At 42.8% G+C, this 12,608-nt stretch overlaps 1 protein-coding gene across 4 annotated transcripts in view; it reads right to left on the bottom strand.

Moving 5' to 3' along the window:
* Window positions 1–1,770: 1,770 nt before the first annotated feature.
* MYO5B (myosin VB) overlaps window positions 1,771–12,608 on the bottom strand; it is a 144,219-nt gene continuing 133,381 nt past the window's right edge. For all 4 annotated transcript variants that reach the window (XM_064642283.1, XM_064642285.1, XM_064642284.1 and 1 more), the window contains 7 exons: window positions 12,010–12,161; window positions 11,570–11,659; window positions 9,460–9,610; window positions 8,480–8,765; window positions 7,785–7,959; window positions 6,771–6,851; window positions 1,771–6,060 (listed from right to left, as the gene is read on the bottom strand). In XM_064642283.1, the coding sequence (XP_064498353.1) occupies window positions 5,908–6,060; window positions 6,771–6,851; window positions 7,785–7,959; window positions 8,480–8,765; window positions 9,460–9,610; window positions 11,570–11,659; window positions 12,010–12,161 (1,088 nt within the window). In that variant the 3' untranslated portion in view covers window positions 1,771–5,907. The remainder of the gene's footprint in view (window positions 6,061–6,770; window positions 6,852–7,784; window positions 7,960–8,479; window positions 8,766–9,459; window positions 9,611–11,569; window positions 11,660–12,009; window positions 12,162–12,608) is intronic.

The raw sequence follows: 12,608 nt of genomic DNA, 5'->3' as shown, positions 1-12,608 counted from the left end.
AATCACAGAGTCATGGAGGTTGGAGAAGATCGCCAAGACCATCGAGTCCAACCTGTGCTCGATCCCCACCTTGTCCCCCAGCCCAGAGCGCTGAGTGCCACGTCGAGTGGTTCCTTGGACACCTCCAGGGATGGGGATCCACCACCTCCCTGGGCAACCCCTGCCAAGGCCTGACCACCCCTTCCATGACGAAATTCCTCCTCATGTCCAACCTAAACCTCTCCTGGCGCAACTTCTGACCATAAACTTGCTGAAGGGGTTTGGTGGAGGGTTGCAGCCCTGCTTTCCTGGACATGGATGGAGGAGAGTAGGAGCTGCCTGTAGCCCATCAGTTTGACACCAGAAAGCCCTTGGACGCTCTCATTTTCCAACATTGCAGACATTGAAAAAATAGGGGGAAAATGAGCTAAAAAAGCCTGTGCCTCATGACTCTTGTGGCCAAGAATAAGCAAGCTCTCAGCTGCACCGGGGGATCCACAAAACTCACTTTCCACAGTTCTGGTGGTTGAAAATGCACCTTGAAGTATGTAATATGTACCCTGATTTATGTGCATAAATGCTTCAGTGGAACCGTCCAGACTGTCAGGCTGAAGCTGAGAAGATTGGTGAAGATATTTCGTGTACAAACAAAAATTGCCGCACGTCTTCATGAACAAAATTTAAGTTCTATAAATTTTCTAGAAGAAAAAATGTTTTCCTGTGGAGATTTTCATTTTTTTATTTACAAGAATCTTTCAACTGGTTTTGCTACATAATTCCAATGATTTAATGAATCTATAAATCAGTGAATGCACAGCAACATGCAACTTTGTCTTTTAAAAGACCTGAGGGTTTTCCCATATTTTCTCTCTCTGCCACTGACTTATTTAAGTCTCATTTGAAGCTGAAGGAGGTGATTCTGCCCCTGTGCCCCACTCAGGTGAGACTCCACCTGCAGAGCTGCCTCCAGCCCTGGGGAGCAACAGCACAGGGACGTGGAGCTGCTGGAGAGAGTCCAGAGGAGGTCATGGAGATGCTCCGAGGGCTGGAGCCCCTCTGCTCTGGAGCCAGGCTGGGGGAGCTGGGGGGGTTCATCTGCAGAAGAGAAGGATCCAGGGAGACCTGAGAGCCTCTTCCTGTGCCTAAAGGGGCTCCAGGAGAGTTGGAGAGGGACCTGGGACAAGGGATGAAGGGACAGAACAAGGGGGAATGGCTTCCCACTGCCAGAGGGCAGGGTTAGATGGGATATTGGGAAGGAATTGCTGTCTGTGAGGGTGGTGAGGCCCTGGCCCAGGTTTCCCAGAGCAGCTGTGGCTGCTCCTGGATCCCTGAAAGTGTTCAAGGCCAGGTTGGATGGGGCTTGGAGCAGCCATGTCTAGTGGAAGGTGTCCCTGCCCATGGCAGGGGGTGGAACTGGATGAACTTTAAGGTCCCTTCCAACCCAAACCGTTCTGTGATTCTGATTCTGTGATTTAAGCACATGCACAAGGGCTGGCAGTGCATCCCCTCTTCCTCATTCATTTACAGTGGCTTTCAAGGCCTTAAGATTCCGCACTCAATTCATTTCTAATTTGCTCAGATTATTTCAGCATCTCTGAAATGAAGTTATAATTTCTAAACCTTTCAATATCTTGAGTAAAAGCTTTGATACTGTTAATTTTTTCATAAAGTACTTTGTAATGTTTATGAAGCTACTTTGTAATGTTAAAATAGAAGCGTTTCCAAGAGATAGAAGTAAATATTGATAGAGGTTATTTTTTTACATTTCCATTTTTGACCACAAGTCACAACTTCTTCAAAAGTGTTTATTTCACAAATTTTGTTTTTATCCCCATCTGAATAGCACAGTGACTATTACAAGCATTTTCTTATAAACAAAGGTGTAGTTTACAGATTTGTTCAAAATGAAAAAATATTCTATAAGCAGTAGTATTTCATCTACAGTATTCACTCATGTATATCATTCAACTTTGACAGCAGCTATACCTTCTGCTCGTTAAGGTAGACGCTTCACACCAAAGAAAAAATAAAATAAAATCCCCAAACAAATAAAATAGACATTGCAATACAGTAGCACTTTTTTTTTTTTAAATACATAATTTTTTTCTTCTAATTTCAAATTCATTTGAAAGTCTTTGTCCACTGGCATTCACACCTTGAAATAATTTGGATACTCATCGGGGAATATGTCCTCTGGATTGTTTTACTCATCATCTACCTTGCTCGAATTTCTTTCAGAAAAAAAATAATCCATTTATGACTGTTATATATATGTGAATCAACAAAGTCAGAGGAAAAAGGTTCATGGGTGTTCATGCAATTTATTTTAATTAGGTTCTATTTATATGCAATGATAAAATGCTAATTTTTCAGTTAATGGTCTGAAAGAATAAGTTTGAACAATTTTATGCATTTACCATTGAAAAGGGAGGAAAACAACCTGTTGTTTCAAGTGCAGCTGTTTCATTTGTATCTTTTGCAAATCACGCAAATAAAAGGTCAGGTCCGACAAAGATTTCAGTGAGCAAGCTGCAGGATGATTAAAGGCAGCAACTCTGCTTAAAACGTGCCCACATTTTGTTACTGTTTCGCTCCTACAAAGAAATTCTTTTAGATCCGGTGGGATAAATTGCATGAGCAAAAAATGATAGTGATGTAGGATTGCATCAAATCAGTCTTAAGGTCCAATGTTCTACAGCAGCTTTACCAGACAAGATAAGCAACCCCAGCTACAAAATGCCAATAAAAGGAAAAGAAAAATAGCAAAGGAAGTTTCTGGTGAAAATGAAACACGGACATTGTCCTGGATGTTTCTTGTAGGTCAGCCAGCACATGCCTGAACTCATGTTTGAAGTGTTGGGTTTGAAATGCTGCTGATTTATGTGATTTGGGGGGTTTAGAACGTTTATTTTATTTTATTTTGTTCCCAATAGTGCTTTTCTGAGATATGTCATACATGCAACAGTCAGCATGGGTCAGTATTGGTTTTTTTTTCCTGGGAAATTCAAAGTGTTTTTGCAGACCTTGTCAAAGTAGGGTTTTAAATCCACAGACAACTTTTTCTATGACCAAATAATAAAAATATTCCCCTCTTTTAATGCTTTTTTCAGATAAACAGTGGTTAAGCTAAAGGCACAGAGTGGGAAAATACTCAACTGAATAATCAATATTTAAAAATAAAGACAGAACTGGAGAAGAGCCAGCGTTCTCAAAGCCATGCTTTGTGTTCTATTAGCTTTTTAAATAAACAAGTGCTAATCTGAGGAAAGGCATGCCCAAACATAGCAATTTAACTAACATTTAAATACAAATTTTAAAAATTTCTAACAGAAAAGATAACATATATTAAAGATATTTCATACAGTGTCCTCTTTGAGATGGATCTTACTGGATAAACTACATGATCACAGATCAAGACGTTAAATCCCAGTTCCCATCTATACATACCAAGAGTTTTTAAGAAAGTACATATAAATTATGATCCTGAACGTGGAAGGACCATTATCCCCTAGAAGACCATTAAGCCCATTTTATAATTGTGATCAGGAACAAAATTGTTGCAGAAGAGGATTCTGCAGCAACCTGTCATTAGTCTGAGTGATAAGCATTAGTTTAATCAATCTCGTGGGAATTGTACTGCAAATAATTTACTTCAGTGAGAGGTAGAGACCTGAGGTGCCTGAGAGGAAACTGCTGACCTACTATGAATCCTGAGCAATAGCTCTGTGTTAAAACCACCTTACAGAAAGGGCGAATTCCACTTCGAATTATCTGTTCTTGAACCGTGATGACCGGTAGAGTTTGGAAGGAAGGGATGGGAGACAATGAAAAAAAATTCAGAGCACTGCAAAGACATTCATTTGTGAAAAGAGGTAGGTACAAATAAATAAAGGTGGTGTAGATGAGTGGGTGACAGGAGTGTGGGCTTGCTGGGCACAGACAGCAAACTGGTGGCACTACCCTCATTGAATATAAAGGGGAGATGAAGGCACTACTGAATACACAGCAGATCTGAGCGCTCAAGGACTGTAGTTTGGAGGTAGTGCTGGCTCTATACAAGCAAAACATCTTCTGTGATTAGCTGGGTGATGGTTAGGGGGGAAGAAATATTTTCTTAGCCTTAAGTCTGTCCTTCAGTGGTAACAGCCGGTCTAAACAAGTCTCCATTTGAAACAAGGTATTTATCCACTGGCATAGACCAATACAATTCTTCACAGCACTCAGCTTTTCCTTTAAAAATGTGCTTTCCTTTAGAAGTGTACTATATACAGCTATCTAGTACATACAGGACTATTACAGTTTGTATATACATAGATTATATACATGATGTTTAAATCAAAACACACTTTTAGCCTAAAAGGGTTAATTGCAGCAGACAGGAGTTAGTGTACCTTCAAGACACTTCACATTCTTCTTTAAACCTCTGAGCAGACAGTGTAGCAGTGTTTGGATACGATTTACACCAAATAAAAGTAGTCAGATGGAGAGATTGGGTTTTTCTTTGAAAGCTTTTTAACCATCGTGAAATTGCAGGCCACAAAAGAAACCAGGACCACAAAAGCAGGTAGGTTAAGATCTATTTAGACAAGATCCTTGTGGAAGTGGAAAGGGCAGAATGCTGGTCGCCAAACATCCTGGTTGCAATTTGGCACACTGTGCTGTGGCAGGAGCATCACCACTCTGAGCAGCACCACTCAACCATGGGAACCCACCTCTTTCCCTGCTCGGCAGCCACTGAAAATTCAATGTGTTGTGGAAGTACCAAGAAAAAACAGTGACTGTCTTTGTGAGCAGCTGGTGCTCTCCAACATCAGTGTGGTGAGGCCAGAAGGTTGGTTTGTTTCCAAACTGAAGCTAATAAATTTAGTAAAAAAAATCCTAACAGAGGTTGCACTGATTGCAGTTATTTATTTAAGGTCGTTGTAGACAAAGAGTTCGTGTTCATTCTTAAAGAAATGGCTCACATTACCAACACACCATCTGACAACTTTTTTTTGTGTTAGAACCTTTCATTTCTTTTTTTTTTTAAACCTTTTTTTTTTTTTTAAAGTATTCTCTTCATTTCTCTAAGCCCTGTATATGCACAACTGGTAGCATTTTGGGGGGGCTACTGGCATGAACACAGAGTTTTTCCACGGACAGCTACAGCTAGGACTTACACACGGAACTAATTAGTGCTGGGGACCCTGTAATTAAACTGGGCTGCCTTAGCGTGATCTATGCATGAGATTCTGATACATGCCATGTAAGAGGTCCAAGAACCTTGATAGCCACTGGATGAAAGCTTTTGACACTTAGGAGCACAGGGAAAGCCAACAGTAGGGATCAGGATGATGCTATTCTACAAGCAGAAGGCTTAAGGCAGTTTCTTGTATCATGGTTATCTCGCTACGACAAAACCTTTGCTAATGTAAATTTGGTAATGGAGGAAAGTCCACGCTGCCAATTTATTTAAATTCCCATGAAGCAGAAGCACTGGATGTAGTTAGGAGGAACAACAGCATTTCTCAAACATAGAATTTGTGACAAATTCCACATCAGTGGAAACAAGCAGCATCCCAGGCCGTTGCTGTCTCCCACTTCCTGTTCCTTTTTGTTAGTGGCGTTTGGAGATGATTATGGGTTTTGAACTATGTCAACATCAAATCAAGCAGTAAAAAATAAATCTGCTTTTCAAGTATCCTTATTTCTGAGCCGCAAATTACAAAAAAAAAAAAACAAAAAAACAAACAAAAACCACCAACCCAAAAACATATGGACCAGTCCCTCTTTTCACTCTACATTTCAACATCCGTATATTACTGTGCACTGGTTCTTCCACAAGCCTGTTTGGTCCATATTTAAAGAGCTCCTTAAATTCCTTTAATGATTTTTTCTTTCATTGCTGGAGGTCTCTGGGTATGAGAGGTGAGCTTAATTCTACTTTCTTCAGACTTTATTGAGAAAATCCAAGTTGAGAGAAGCAGGGAGATGAATAGAGTCCATGGTGATGGAGGATGGGTTGAACGGGAACGAAACTGGGAACACGTGCTTGAAGTCTAACAGCAGCTGTGGAGGGTCATTCCGTTCCTGCAAGTGCATCTATGAGGTGTGGGAGAAGAAAACAAATTTAGCATCCCTTGTTGCCTTTTCTTTGCCTGTGTGGTGAGAATGTACATAATTTTATAGACAGTGCAGAAAAGTGAGAACTACTTTGTTCTCTATTGCAGCAGCTTTCCTCTGAGCAAGGAACTTCTACACAGACTGTAGAAAACACTGCTTCAGGAGAACCTGGCTATGTTTTCCAGATGAGCACAAAGCAAGATACAGGAACCTAAAAGCAACATGACCCCCTTGCACAGAAAAACTAGCACTGCACAATACCAGCAGTCTCTCTCTGATTCAGCTGCTCAGCGACAGAAACATATTCTGTGGGTAGCTGAACACATTTCTTTTCCCTGCCTCCTCCTTCTGAGCATTAAAAAGTGTTTTATTTTTCCTTTAGTTCCAAATTTCTACCTCGTTTCTTAGAAGGAGCTCCATTTCCCCAATGCTTTGCTGACTCCTGCAACCTTGTGTTCTTACTAAACAGCTGAACTAGCTGAGTTGGGAATTTGGGTGCTTATTTCATTTTGTGATTAACAGCCTGGTTAACCCTGCAGCTGTGTGTTGTAGGTGTGTCCTGAACTCAGGACAACATGCAGCAGCATGCCTATTACAAAATGCCCGAGTTAGCAATGATTTAATACAAATGTCACTGGAATTACACAGATGCCATTCGTGCCCTCCAGTTTACAGCCATTTAAATTTACCTGTATGTTTCGTATGAAAGCTACTGTCACACGTTCTTCAAACTCATTCACAGGAGTGTAGAGATTAAGTATCTTTACGATCTGTGGAAAAAAAAAAAATAGGATTACAGAGAGTCATAAGATGCCAAACCTCTCCAGAATGCAAAGCATCACTAACAGTTTGTCATGATAAGGCCATAATAAGTCTCCTGTGACACAAATGAGAAGCAGAAGCAGCACTAATCTTGTCCTGGTGTTTTCCTTTGCCTCCTGTAAGTTAATGCAATGGACCTCTCAAAGTCACTTCTTATTGCAACGTTTGTAAACTGGGAATAGACTTGGACAACAGGTTTGTACAGGGATACCACTTAGTTGGCACATGGTGTTATGGGTGACTTCAGATGTCACCTCTACAATGCTTCTCTTGATGCTCCCTTACTCCTGCTCCTCCCCTACTACCCTTCAGCTTGTCTCAAAAACACTTGTTCAAGACAGAGAGATGGAGATACATTAGAAAGGCTCTCCAAGAATCACTGGAGATCAGCTCACACCTCTCACTTCTTAAGTCATCATCAAATTTAGACCGGGCAATCCAGCAGCAAAAAACATGAGTTTATATCCTCCTGGGATGGAGTCTCAAAGTTTAAGGTCAGATCCATCCAGCCTAGGTGGGCACTTCTCCTGCTCCAAATAGGAATCCTTGGTGGGCATCCTGCAGACCTAGCCAGGTTAGACCTGGCAGAAGACAACAGGTGGGTTAAAATCCCAAGAGTCTGACTTACACCTTGAACTCCTCAGGGGTGGGTTTCATTTCAGCACACTTCTGGAGCTCCAGTGCCATCTGTGGCACTGTAAGAGAGGAGCCACCACAGTGACCACCTCTGAGAGGAGTCACTCCTGAAAAGGACAGATTGCCCCCGCTGAGGGAATGGCAGACTGAGGCTGGACAGTGAAGAACTGGCACCAGGGGACCCCCCTTTCCCACTCCTTTAATCATCCATACCCTGTGGTGTAAACCTCTGCCCTGCTGCCTACCTGCTGGGTCGTGAGTGATGTGCACAGGGAACAGATGGCCTCGGCGTCCTCCGAGGTTTTCTTCTTCAGCTGCAGAAGCTGTGCTGCCTGGATCAAGGGCACCAAAGTTTGTGCTGCTCCACTCTGCTGCAGATTCTTCCCATGCAGCCATTCCTCCAGCTGGCTTATGTTAAACCTGAGTAAGCAGCCGAGACAACATGCAAGCTCAGAGAGAAGGTGCAGCAGCTCAAAAATCCTCCATGAGGCTCGAGATATGTTGCAGTGCTGGTATATGTGGCTTTTTGTGATGCATAGTTGTGATACAAGAGACTACCAGAACAACGCTTAATACTCAACAACTCAGAGAAAAATTTATACTCTACGTACCTTACAAATAGATGAGCCATGTAACAGCTGAAGAGCACAAGGGAGGTGCATTCAGATTCCTCCAAGTTTCAACAGTCAATTAAAATGAAGCTTTTAACCAGCTTTTAAAAGCTAACAAAATCCTGCAGGGCACCCAGGCACCTTTGAAAATATCTCCATAAAAGCTTTTGCTGTTCCCACCCTCCAGCTCAAGGGGAGCACACAAAGCTCCAATGCGGAAAGGGGAGCGGGTAGCAAAAGGAAGATTTAAATCATTTCCTCTGAGAAGTGCACTTAATTAACAGGACTTCCTCAAGCAGGCCCATCCCTGCCCCAAGCCCCAGCCCCACCTCAGCTGCATGCCCGTGCTCCACGAGCAGACATCCTTCCTCAGCAGGAGGTTGTTCAGGGTGACCGCGTTGATCATGTAGAAGATCTGCTTGAACACCTGCTGGACGATCTCTGGGTCCAGACCCTGGTCACACATGATGCTGTGGAATGTGTTCAGCTGGCGGATCATGTTGTCCAGGCTGTAGGACGTGTCAGCTTCTGGTGAGTTGGAGATGTATTTCCTGTAGCCCATTGGCTGGACACCAGAAAGCCCTTGGATACTCTCATTTTCCAACACCGCAGACACTGAAAAAAGGGGGAAAATGAGCTAAAAAAGCCTGTATCCACCTACTTATTAGTCGCTAGAGGGAAGAACAGATTCCTCTGTGAGCTGTAACAAACGTATGAGTCTCAGTGATGCAAGTGGTGGGTGCTGCGAGGTCTGAGAGCAGGGCAGATCCATGAATTGATGGTTTGCTCTGATAATATGAAACAGTTAAAAAGTACACAAATATCACAGAATCCTAGCACATTATGCCATGAACAAGGACACCTTCCACTAGACCAGGTTGCTCCAAGCCCCCTCCAACCTGGCCTTGAACACTTCCAGGGATGGGGCACTCCTCAGATTCAGGGATTTGGCCAAGGAGGTAACTCTCCTCATAGTTCTCTCATCCTTGCAAAACAAGGTCTTTATAGTCTTTTTCCTCTTCCCAGTTTTCTCCTCCGCACATTTCCACCCATGAAGAGGTTAACCATGAACCTGGTGTGGAGGGGAACCCACCAGCACCACCTCACCTCTGTCACTACCTCCCCAACAGAAAGGAAAGGGATACCTTCAATCAAGGTGCAAAAAAACCCCCCTCACCCTTATTGGTTTCTGTCACGGGGGCAAATAAAAACTCTCCCAGGTCATGTTAGCACTGTGCAGAGGTCTGGAAAACAGTCAGAGCAGACAATCTCAGACGGGAAACACCCGTCTGAGAGGCTGTGAACTCACCAGTCATGGGCTGGAGGATGCCCTGTGCTATGTTAATGAGCTGCTGGTAGATCTGGATGGAGAGGTGGCTCAGCACCTGGCGGTACTCAGTCAGGTCAAAGTTCTTCAGACAGTGCTCGTTCTGCTTCGGCGTGTTTTGTGTCATGAAACCCTGAGCAGGAGGAGAGCAAAACACCCAGGTTCGTTATTCCACCCATTTACAGTCCATCAAAATCACTGCGTTAAAAAAATAAACCCTCACACCCTCGGAGTACAATATACCCAAAGTACATTTTTTACTCTATTATAGAAAAGCTCGAGACTCATAAATCACCTTTGATTTACTCAGGCATTTGTTCATAAATTATTACTAGAGGACTACTTTTTGAAGAAAATCATTAGACTATCAGTTTTTCATTTTAGCTTTAGCAAGGAGCAACGTTTCTATTAATTGCAACACACAGAAACTAGAAAATGACATTTCAGTCCTAGAGAAATTACTCCTTAGCTATGTGCTTACCCCTTTTTTGAACTGCAGTTGTTCATGGGAAACCAAGTATTTAGAAATTAAGGTTTCAGAAAATTGAAGAAAAAGTTATGACCGCGTGCTATGTGCTTTGACAACATTCAAACTGATCTGAGGTTTATAAATCTCTCCAAACAGCCAAATTTGTTGCCTGCCTTTTGCTGAAGAAGCAGCTGATCTCTGATGCTGTGTGCGGATGCCGTAAGCCCTGAGGTCTGGGCTCGAACATTAATACCAGTTTTAGAGGCAGAAGCAAATGTGATGTACAGTAATTTTGCAATTAACACAGATGCTTTAATTGCCTGTTCATATGGTCTTATTTGGTGTCAAAGTGAGAACTATGCAGCTGTTTTCGTTGGTTGCTGACAAGCAAAATGCAAAAATACAACATGTGGATATTTGAGTTGATGTCACAATTTCCCCATTTTCCTGACTAATCAAAGAGCACGCTCTTCACGTGAAAAGACTGCACATAGTTTGGGATTTTCTTTTAAGTCTTTTCTTAAAAATAGGTTGAATTCAAACTAAAGAGAACAGTATTTTTGAAACTGCTCAGAATTATTTTTCCTCTCTTTTTTTTTGCGCCCAGTTATCGATGGAATTTGCAAACAGCTGATTCATTGAACACAGTAAATCATGGCAAGAACGTGAAATTTAAGTTTGGGCTGGTTTCTTTTTATCCTGCTGGTTTTCTGGGGAAGATTTTCTTTAAATGTAATATTATTATCCCGACAGAAGAGGGCAAATGGGAGCCTAACTCCTAGTAACTATTCTCTAAATTATTTTCCTTTTTAATTTAAATTTTAATTTTAAATATTCCAAGTCCAGGACTGTGGTTTTACACACAAATCATTATCTTTTGAATTACCTAAATAGTTAATTACATTGCCTGAAATTGTTTTTTATTTATTCTTAGAGTTTGAATGCTGAATATATCTAAGAAAAATCAAGACTAAACAAAAAACCTCAGTCTCTGGCTCTGTTAAAAAATACAATATGCAGAATAGATAGCTACAAGGATGGCAGCATGCATTGTCATGGAAGGACTGTGATAATCTCATTTTGTTGGAGGGGATCAGCTATAACAGAACTTACTTCAACTTAGGAAATATTACTGAGATGGGAAGAAATGACAGAATTTCCTTCTGAAATCTCATGTTATGATTATCTGTTAGTGACAAGACAAGGGGGAATGGCCTCCCACTGCCAGAGGGCAGGGTTAGATGGGATAGTGGGAAGGAATTCTTGGCTGTGAGGGTGGTGAGGCCCTGGCACAGGTTGCCCAAAGAAGCTGTGGCTGCCCCTGGATCCCTGGAAGTGTTGAAGGCCAGGCTGGACAGGGCTTGGAGCAACCTGGTCTAGTGGAAGGTGTCCCTGCCCATGGCAGGGGTTTGGAACAAGATGGGGTTTTAGGTCCCTTCCAACCCAAAACATTCTGGGATTTTAAAATTCCAGGAGCTGCCTCATGTTACAACTGGATTAACAAAGGAGGGAAGTCAGAGATCACCCCAGGGAGGGTTAGAGGGAAGCCACTGCACCCAGGAGATTCAAGGAGCCTCCCTGGAGGAATCTTTAACACGCTCCAGGCCAGTGATGGTTTCTTACCTCGTCTCCACTGTACTGCTTCAGGCAGTGCAGGAGGCGACACACGTTCGCCAGCCAAAACGACGTCATCTCAAAGTCATCGTGGTGTTTCTGGAGAAACGATATTAAAACCTGTGAGATCCCCCCTCCCCTTCCTTGGGGGATGTTGGCATAGCAAGACAAGGCAATTTTGAGTTTCTCCACCTAGAATCAGGCAGCTTTCTCTCTGCAGATGGGCGGTATTAGCCACTTCCTCCCTACAAACTTTTTTTTAAAAAGAATCCATAAATGCAAACAGTTCTATTTCTTAGATCATAATTCTCCTTGTTGTTCTAAAAAGGGAAGCTCTAAGAGTGATTTGGCTTGCAAATCACCGTAAGAGCTGAATATCACAGACTTGGACATGGTTATTACCATTTTACAACATCTCAACCCCAAGACAAGAGCAAAGGGACACCTGCCTTCAGCACTTTCTTAATGCCATTGATGGTGGAGGTAAGCAAGGAGTGCACCTTCTGGTCATCATTGATGTAATCTGCATGCCTGAGGCACATGAAGAGGATGTAGGCAGGAAGGCAGGGAACAGTAGCAGACACTGCCTGGGGCTTGAGATCTAGAAGATTTGACAATTAAAAAACCAACCAACGAAACAAGCAAACAAACCCCACAAAAAGCAAACTTAAAATTTTACCAACCGACAAGTAAAGCAGAGAACACCAGACCTGGAGACCTTTGCACCCAGGCAAAACCTTCTTTCCCCAGCCCTGGGGAAAATGATATTTTGGCTCTGCAACTTGCATCCCTCTCTGCAGCATGGACACAAAACCAGAGGTCCAGCTGCAGGACAGATGGATCTGCTGAGGAGCCACAGCACTGGGGCTTGGGAGGGCAGCACTGTCTGCACTGAGGTGTGTGACAGCATCCCACTACACCTGATGGATGCACAGGTAGGGTTAGAGCTTCTTCACCATGTAAAAGCCTACCCCAGCAGGACACAAATCACCTCAGAAAAGCCCCCTGAAGCTTTCAGGTGTACCTGCCACAGTTTATAACCCCCCCC

Source organism: Pseudopipra pipra, chromosome Z (genome assembly GCF_036250125.1).
Source record: "Pseudopipra pipra isolate bDixPip1 chromosome Z, bDixPip1.hap1, whole genome shotgun sequence".
Lineage (NCBI taxonomy): Eukaryota > Metazoa > Chordata > Aves > Passeriformes > Pipridae > Pseudopipra > Pseudopipra pipra.
This window is presented reverse-complemented; position numbering and strand designations above follow the sequence as displayed.